Source organism: Anabas testudineus, chromosome 7 (genome assembly GCF_900324465.2).
Source record: "Anabas testudineus chromosome 7, fAnaTes1.2, whole genome shotgun sequence".
Classification (NCBI taxonomy): domain Eukaryota; kingdom Metazoa; phylum Chordata; class Actinopteri; order Anabantiformes; family Anabantidae; genus Anabas; species Anabas testudineus.
In genome coordinates, this window is record NC_046616.1 from 6,158,586 (window position 1) to 6,168,586 (window position 10,001).

The 10,001-nt window shown below is 44.0% G+C and overlaps 1 protein-coding gene across 1 annotated transcript in view; it reads right to left on the reverse strand.

The window, feature by feature from the left end:
* Window positions 1-9,111, reverse strand: part of prex1 (phosphatidylinositol-3,4,5-trisphosphate-dependent Rac exchange factor 1) — a 67,543-nt gene extending 58,432 nt beyond the window's left edge. Inside the window, exon 1 of the mRNA XM_026367610.1 lies at window positions 8,619-9,111. Coding sequence (XP_026223395.1) covers window positions 8,619-8,762 — 144 coding nt within the window. The 5' untranslated portion in view covers window positions 8,763-9,111. The remainder of the gene's footprint in view (window positions 1-8,618) is intronic.
* Between the last annotated feature and the right edge of the window lie 890 nt (window positions 9,112-10,001).

Below are 10,001 nucleotides of genomic sequence, written 5' to 3' on the forward strand. Positions count from 1 at the left end.
TGGACCTGGCAGATCACAGCTGGCACATTATTTCCTCAACTGCTTTAACATATTAAAGAATTTCTCTCATTGTAACAGCTTCGCCATAATGAAACTAAAGCTGTGGACCTAACTGAACCATGTTGTGTTCAGTAATAGCTCGGCCATCTTGCCCAATTCTAATATATCACAAGAGACCCCGTATATCAAGAACAAGCTCTAACACTTGTCAAGGTTTTTCTACCAGGCCCTGGGAGCCTCTTTTCAATTTGCTTCGGTTCCCACACCTACTGAAACAACCCTCAAACAGAAACACAGATCCACAGATTGAGGACTTTTCTTTGCTAGTTCTCAGGTCACCAGCCTCCGACTCTCTACCCCTCCTCATCCAAGAGAAAACAACAACAAGCTAAAAACAATGCACCCATTAAGGGTCTGTCTTTTTAGAGAGAGGATTGGGATGGCCAGATACAAAGGAGGACAGGGCAGTTTTGGAGTGGGAACGGGGGCCATTTTGGGGTCGACATGGCATGAAATTGAATAAATAAATGAAGAAATCCCCTCTTTGTGGTCCGAGTGCAGCAGAGCCAGAGAAGGGCCCGTGGCGTTGCCACAATGAGGGATCCCAGCCTCAGCAAACTTCTTTCTCTCCAAAGCTGTAATTCACATCTCTCCCAGACCCTCCAAAAACTCCCTCAGCACCCCCCCCCCCCTTCAACCAGTCCCTCGCTGTCTTCCAAGAGAAACCCTTTTTGGCAGAGCCAATCACCAAAACACAAAGTCTTCTTTGAGTCTTGTCCAGTTTTTTTCTCCCCCTCACTCACTTCCGCCTTGAAGGACTTTAAATTTCAGGGTTCTTTGAGTTGCTCACATGAACGGAAACTAAGCACCACAGGGCACGAGGCAGCATCTCAACCACAGAAGACTGACATACAGCACTGGACCAGGGACTTCCTGTTTAATACCGCCTACTCATCAAACCCACATCGGATCTGACAGATGAGAGAATGGATGATGCACCTGATGAATATGTGAAGTACACATTTACAGCTTCAATCTGGATTATAATGCTTTTACAGTTCAATACAACTGGGCTTTCAAAAGGTGTCACTACTGCAAACATTTCTCAGCATGTTGGCATGAAGCATTTAAAGGGATAGGCATTATCACCATCTTGTTTATATAGACGCTCCAACTTTCACAGTGGCTGTATGTACTTAATGTGCTATAAATATCCTTTGTGATATCTCTGCTTTTTCAAGTATTCAGCTTCTGCCACACAATTATAGACTCACAAAGCGACGGTAAATATGATCACTCACACTGACAGAGACAAAATACAGAAGCACTCAACACTCCTCTTGTGTTAATGCTAATAGAAACTAATTGTTTTCCTCATTTGTACACTGACTGCCAACAGCCAGAAATGTAGACTTGCACATCTGCTTCCACCTGTAAACGTGTTCAATTGGTCCAGCTTCATCTCTGCTTGACATGTTTGTTTACACCTTGGCTAAAGAATCGCGTAATTTCACATGAACAAATTTAGATCTGTCCGAGTCCTTTTTCGAAGTGGCTTTCCTGTTAAAGGGTGACATGTGGTGATCTGGAGATAACATCATGGACCAGATTGCAGAGGCCATCTGGACATTTGGACGTGTGTTTTATGGTGCTGACAGACATTGCGATCACAGACTGGATCAGAGTGTGGCGACTATGGTGTTGAGTGAGCCATCAGGGAGCCATGACACTTCCAGCAACAGAAAAAAAAAGATGCTACACAGCTAATGAATTATTAATTCAGATTGTGATTTTCAATAATACCTGTGCACATGTTTGTGCGTGTTTTCTTTGATGTATGTGGCAAAAACCAAACTAAACATGCCACACCTGGCATTCAGCTGAGCAGACATAAACAGTGGGCACAGACAGAGAGAAGCCGGTGGTAAAGTCAGTGTCCCACTCTACACTATAATGGTCATTCGGCCAAGCCGTGCTGTTGCTGATGGAGAACGCCCACAACAGTAGTTACCAGACTGGACCAGACTTAAAGAGAGACAGCAGCTTGTTAAAGTCAATTTTAGTCTTAAAAAGTCTTTTTCTGGCTCTGAAACCACTCACCCACATTCACTCTACTTCTCAATTTTGGCAGACACTAATGCAACTAACATTGTGTCAGTTTCCACTTTTGAAAGTGATGGTTCAAGGATCATTTTCATTCACAATGATCTGATCCAGCAGAGAGATGACAGGGTGTGGATTTCAAGACTGACTCACATGTAATCACATGATGAAAACAGAAACAGCCCTGATAAAAATCCTCATTTCATGAAAAGTGTATCATGTAAATAACACTTTTCACAAAATCGCCTTTGGTAACCCTGTGTCAAAATGTGGCCCCATGTCCTAAAAGGTTTTCTGTCAGCATGTGAGAACACAGTTATGATAGTAACAGCTCAAGTATGTATGACTCAAGCCTTTAATTGTGCCATGGTAGTTGGCATCACATTGGATAAAGGCCAAAATAAAAGCACTTCAGCAACAAGGCCCAGGAATTTGCCAACAGCTGCGATGGACAGTTGTAACATCACAGTCGACAGCCTCTTTAACATGCAGGGTTTAGTAACATAAGGAGACAAAAGTTCCACTAATTAATAAGTGAAATGATTTACTTTAGAGCTAATGTTTAACATAGACATGATCATAACATGAGAATTGGAACATAAGCCTTCCTAGTTCTCAACTGTGTAAATGTTCTGCGTTTGTCAACCCAGCTAATCCATCTTCCCTTTACCTTTACCGCCACTCACTCAGACTCTTGCTGAGTTCGCCCTGTAGGCATTCTTATGCTGCACAAAGTATCATTGTCTTTATTTTTCCAGTGTTGTGAAAAAACACGTATACCAACAGGCTCTCAGAGGAAGTGGGAATGCATGGTTGACATTAAAGAACTGACTATAGTCTGCAGAGAAAAATAAAAAAAAGACAGAATGAATCATCCACATCAAGGCCGGACCCATCCTCTGACCCACCCAGGGCAATCAAGGTCCACACAGTCCTGAAATCTATCAAAAGTTTTTGCCATATTCTTTACATTCCACAGAATGTGTGTAAAGTTGCTCTGTGGTTGCCCAAAACTTTAAAAATCAAAAGAGATATGACCTCTGACCTGAAAATGCACCACACATCTGGTTGTGTTTGAGAATGTAAACAAACACTGTAAGCCTGCTGCTACGGTCTGTAAACCAAATAGGAAGCTCTCAGGGGAGCGCAGGTATCGATGCACTCCAGTCATTCACCCTTCCAGAGTGTACTCTGAACCATGCTGCACAGCTACTGCACCCAGCGTTTACACCCGGACAAAGTATCTGTCCCAACTGTGTCTGGGTTATGATGTCCAAGGAGACATAAGAGAGCTCAAGTTGCCATGTTTTTACGATGTCAGGCCTGTTCACCCATTATATCATATATCAACCTTTTGAAAAACACTTCCTCAAGCTTTTCATAACCAGTTATGGTTACTGTGTGGTTCTCTCTGGAAGTGCACCTGAAAATGTCTCTGAGCTGCATTCTTAACATTGCATGGCCTGGCCATGATGAAGAGAAATCACAGAGCTGATATAAAGCTTGACTGACTTTTGATTCCTGATGTTTTTACCTCCACAATTTATTCATTGCAAATACATCAATCCATATTGATGATGTAAAATTGCTTGATAATATGCCCATTCACAGTTCTAAGAACCCACAAGCATCTCTTGTGGAGGGAGGAGGTGGGGTGTTTTTTCAACACCATGCCTTGGGTGTTACAGTGGTTTAGACTTGTTAAACTTGAATTCTTAAAATTCCTGCTGCAGTCATATGCCTCAAAGAAATGGCTTAACAACGTGCATCACTAAAAAAAAAAAACACTAGATTAAGCTGGAAATTGGCATTTACTCCATTTGTGTAGCACACAGCATTGCAATCAGTCAGTCTGGCACAGTAGCTGCACTGCAAGGTACCAATTGTCCAGAGCGAGATGGAAGGGTGCACAGTTGGAACTTAAAGCATTAACGTCATGTGTGCATCAAAGGCAGGTCTGTGATTTATGCACTGACCTGACGTTAGGGTAGTGCTGTGGGTCTTTTATGCAAACACAAAAATAAACTCTGTCCTTTATGACTGAACATAACATGCAGCATGATTGATTAAATTGGAGGGTGCATTATGTTGAAACCAAATGTTCCCTCCCTTGAACTCCAGCAGGACTGTCTCACCTATATAAATAAACTTTACTTACTAAACGAATTAATATTGTATGAAGGTTTGATTAATCTGGGAGTTAGACGATGACGCTACTGCATGTCCTGTCCTTCATATCTTATGTACCAGCAGAGAGTTTAAAGCTCTGTAGCAATAAAAAAAACTCACAAAACCCCAGCAGTCTGTCATAGTAACTCTTCTACCTGCTGTGAGGACTCGAAGGGCTCCCGCCCCCCTTTGCTCTATATGTAATGTGTGCCTGTGTTTGTATGACTTCAGCAAGACTGAGGTTGCAGTGAACTGCAACCACCAGCGTTGTGGCCAAGATGAGATGTAGAATCCAAAGCTATTTATACCCCCCTAGGCCAGAGAAACTTGATGCCGGTCTTTCCCACCAAGTGGGGAGGGCTGGAGAGATGGAGCACAGGGGAGAGAAAAGAAAGGAAAGAGGCATATAGAGGCTTAAGTTAAGGGGAGGAAGCTGAAGCTTCCTGCAGTCCGTCTTCCTGGGCAGCGGTCGGATAATGTGCTGCGTGTTTCTGAGCAAGTACACTTGTCATCCTGTTTTCTTAGCAAGTCTTGTCAACAGTAACCACAGGTGGACGTATAGAAAACCCAACAACAGCAGAAGACGAGACAGAGGTGTTATAAAAAAAAAACTGCAGCAACATATGACAGTTTAAATGCAGTCACACACAAAAAGACAAACCAATTTATCCACACGAGCATGCCTGAGTTTTAGACATTTAATCCTACTGGTGTGTGGCCTAAAGAAAGGTCACAGGGGGGCAGGATTTCCAGATGTTTCCTATTATCCTGCAGCACTGATGCGACCTTCCTGGGCACCCATGTCTCCATCTCCCACTTCTCAAAGTGGAAGCTCAAAAGCTGACTAACTCATCGGCCACGTTGTTCCACGGTTGTCTTTTCTGGACAGGATTCACCAAGAAGCTTTCGAAATGACCACCCCTTATGTTTTTTTTCTGGTTTTGAAGGAAAATCCCAACATCTTCTGGGTATGACGCCACTGACCATGCTCTTGTCATAGATGGTCTGCTTTTTGGTGGATCATGGCAGGGAAAATCCAGTTGCCTGGATTAAAATCAACAAAGCACTGCCCTGTAGAAAGTCCCCACGAATCTATAGCACTATAGAATGATCAATTCAGACACAAAGGAGCAAATTTGTAGCAACAAAAGCTTGAAAACAGCAGTTATCATAAACCTGGAATTGAGAAGGAATCTGTTTGCGGCTGCTTTCACTGCATTTGAAGTGGAAGCAATTGGTTCACAATGATAACACTGAGCAAAATGAATCCTCTAATCCCTCTTTTCACACCCCCAGCCCCCTTCTCACCTCTTCTCATCCCACCATCCCTACATGTTTCACTCCAGCACGTCGGCTGAGCTCAATGGCGCTGATAATTGCCAGGGGATGAGTGACATGCAAAACGGCTGAGATGCCAAAGCTGGATAACCGTCGCTTTGGCGTGTCACTGCAGTCATCATTGCGATTGAGCGGGGGGGCTAAAGATTCAGGAGGTTGTGGAAGAGCACAAAGGCAAGTGGAAAATAAATCAGTGATAAGGCAATGGAGAGTGAAGTGGGCGGCCAACAACGAGATGTCATTCAATCAGCTAGAGCTTACTCTCTGGTGCACACATGAGGGAAAAACCCTAATGAGAAAACAAAACCATCAAGTGCCTCCAAATAGCTACAGTGAAGCTTGACAGCAGAGAATATTAATGTTTCCTTCTCAATTTGCAGGGTCACTTCCACAGAATCAAAGGTAACGTCAACAGACTAGAAAGCACTGAAACCTCAAACCAGATTGTGATTTCAGTTCTATCTGTAGTTCACTTTTTCTTCGCCGGGGAAAACACCTGGCATCGTCCAACTCCTACATTATCTCCTTTTCTCTCCACGTGTACACGTATAAGTCGCAGGAGATGCTGTCTTAAGCTGCCAAAGGGCATTCTGGGTAATGTAGGAGTTAACTTACTTAACTACATGTGGTTGAAAAATAAAAGCAGAAACTTAAGACATGTGAAAACGATCACTTATTATCAAAAGCATCATTCAGTGAATATTCTATAACCACTTCATTCAGAGACACAAACTGGGACTAGGCCTCCTCCCCCCACCCTGATACACTCTATATCTTTACTGAAACCATATGTTCTGAGCTCCCACGGCCAGACCTTCCTTATCAACACCATAGGGAGCTGCATGGTGACAAAGCCTCGGCTCCCACTGAGGGAAGGGGAGCAGGCTCAGCTGGGTCCTGGACGGACTATATTGGGGAGATTTGTAGGGGATTGACACTGGTGGTGCAGACTGATGTTTCTGTTTCCCTTTTGTTTTGAATGTACATGCAGGCACTTAGCAATCTGAGCCACGGATTAAGTCGATTTAGGGGAGGGTGTCACATGCACATACAAAGTATATACACACATATAGACTATATTAGTGCAGAGCAGCTGACCTTGTCACATAGTACAGATATGTGAAGATGATTAGTAATGATGAGGGCGACTATGTCCATCCATACTACAAAAAAATCATGTCAGCACATGTATTTTTACTGGACAGAGCGATGGCACATGGCTGGTGTATGCTTTTCCTAGAAATACAGGTTGAATCTTGTTTACTGTACAAACAGCAGTCGATGGAAAGACACAGGTCAACCCCGAGGAGCTCAGTCTCCTCTGGCTTTCCACCATATGGCTAAAATCAAAAGATGCCAATGGATGTGGTGATGGGAAGGAGCATGACGGAGGGCACAGGCACTGACAGCTTTCAGATGTCCACAGGAAAAAGCTCCCAGACGCTGATAAATCATTGGAGCTTTGTCTTTATCATTGTGCCAGAACTGGGTTTTGTTGGGGGGGGGGGGGTCAAAGCAAGTCCCTCTGCTGCCTGGTCTGTCTTGTAACAGAAGATAAGCTTCGGCTGCTCCTTGTTCAACAGCGAAAGGAAGCAGCGCCACACAGATCGGTCCCACAATATTAAACCATTTCTTAAACACAACAGCACAGTTTAAAACTACTTCATAAACAGACAGGTACGTCATCCTGAAGTTACATTTAGCAGATATAACGTTAGGGGAACAGCAACAATGACTTGAGGACTGCAGGAGCTCCGTGACACCAGGTTACAGATGAACTATTCAAGAACTTTGAGGAAGTTTCTAAACATGTGACAACACAAGAGAAAGAAGGAACCACCATCATTTTGCTTGTCAGATGTTGAAACTGGAAAATGTACGGGGTCATTAGCTTGATGAAAAGACAGTAACCTTTTATCAACAAGTAAAAATGAAAAGTCCAAAGTCTGAAATCCTGTCCGCTCAAGGGTGATGTTCCAGTGTGGAGTTAATGTCACAATCACTTATTCTCAGCCTGCAGCAGGAACCACCTGCACCCTGCATGCGTGTACCACAGATGACAAGGCAGAGATGATGTGAGAAGAAGAGTGTCAAGGAGAAGCAACAAATTAAACTGTCTCCTGCAGGTGGGAGACGTGTGTCCTGGCACTAGGTTGGCGGCTGGAGGGACCATGCTAAATCTGCAGGACACCCATCAAAGGCGGCTGATGTGCAGGAACTGAATGAGGATCTGAGAAATGGTTTCTTATCTCTGTGTTGACAAAAAAAGGGGGAGGCGTGGTGGCCTTGAGTCCTCATGAATATCTATTTATTTGCAAAGACATTGTGAATGGAGCTTCTCCTGTGATTGTTTTAAACCTGCGCTTTAACACACAATAGAGAGACGTGTGAATGATGCCCCCCCCCCCCCCCATGACTCATGGCCATGAGGAAAACCCGTGCATGAGTCAGAGCAAATCTACCTAGAATATGCTTCTAACCCGTGGTTCCACATTTTCATCAGCACCAGGTGAAGATGCTTCTGACATTTTCACCAAAGCTGTCAACAGCAGCCACGTTGTGCAGAAAACAACATCTGCAGCTGCGACGTGTCCAACTTCAGGGTCTGTTAATGTGCCACATTAGCACAGGATCCAAAAGTGAAGCTGCTCATGAAGAAGCTTTCAGCGAAGACAGAAAGTCGCACCAAACCCCATGTGAAATTACAGGTGGTTTATCTTCACACCCAGCCCACAGGCTTCAACAGGAGCAGAGCTTAAATGTAGTTTTTCCTCTTGCAACATGTGCCACTGAAAGTGTGGCTTGTATGCCGAATTACAGAGTTCAGCCTGTCTTTAGATTAAACGCGACAAGCTGACTAAAACACCGTGCGAGGTGTGCGCCGTGGCCAAAAGTAAAGGAACCCTTAAATTTAAAGATTTATGACTGGAGTTTGACGTCATGTTGTGCCCGTGTAGAAGAGAGCGGAACATGGATGTGGGCAACGCGAAGGACGATGTCAAACTTACCGACTGAAGGAACAGCAGTGTCCGCACATAATCCCTCTCAGTGTTGAGTATTTCATTTAAAACACAAAGCCGGAGCCGCTGCTGTCGGTCCGAGTCCTTGGTGGCGTGGACCCCGTTCTCCAGATGCCCCTCGTCTTCTTCCATGGTGGCAATTCAACCCTGAGACAGGCTGCTCTTCACAGAAATCCTCTTCTTTAAGTGTCCACACTTTGCTGCGTTATTGCTTCAGTCCATTTTGCAGCAGCAACTTGTCCAAAATAAGAAATCCCCACAGGCAGTGATGCGTGCGCAACGCACCGCGCACTGGAAATAAAGTTCATGAAAAAGTGGCCAAACAACAAGCGGAGCCTGGACGTGTGCTCGCAAAAACCAGCTGAGAGCGAGCGAGGCGACAGAGGATCGACTCAGACCGGAGACGACTGAGCCGAGGAGGGAGGAGGAACCCTGTGCCAGCGCGCACACACCAGCGCACACAGGGGCCAGAGCGCACGTCTCCTCTGGACAGCGAGTCAGCACACAAACAAACAAACAAACACACACACAAACTGTTGGTTACCTATGCGTAAAGTAAAAACAATAAAAAACACAGAGGACTCATGAGTCAGAGAAACTACTGAGATACATCCTCAGTAGGAGCGAAGTGAGTCCAAAGTAACGAGTGATTAGTAAAATGACTTCAGCTGTAGTCTCCAGAGAACCAGTCCACACAGACAGTACAGCGGACGGCTGAAGACCAAAAAGTCCCCCCAGACACTATTTTATTCATTTTGTCATCATAGTTCTGGTCTTTCTGAGCTCTGTGATGATTTCTATTTCTATCAGGGACACACAGTCCTGTTAGGGGAAAGCGCTGTTTGTTTAAAACAGCAGAATAAAAAGATGCAATAAAAAAAAAAATAAAAATAATAGATTGAAACAAAAACATACAGCATTTGAAATGTTATTGAGATATGCAACCACGCGAGCAGGTGTTTTAATGTGGAGTCACGACGTCATATTTTTCCAAATCATGTCTTATACCTTAAATTAATATCTAGACCCCCTGAAGTAAGGAGAAAGGCGCCCTCTGGTGGCTACAGGCACAAATGCAGCTTTCTATTGGTGAACGAGCACAGGTGATTTGTTCATTTGTCACCTTCAGGTCTGGAAACCACTTTTTTTGTGTGATATGTCTTGTGCAAAGACAGTAAATGCTCATTTTCTTCTGGCTGCAGTCTAAGACATTAATAGACGGTGTGTATATTTTTCCATTCTTCCAGTCTTTGTGTTGCAGCACAAAGAACAAACTGTTTTTGTTATAGATCAAACACAATTATTATTTTCAGTTACAGCTTCAAGGCATCGAGGCACACCCCAGAGTTGGTTGTTTTTTCAAGTCATATT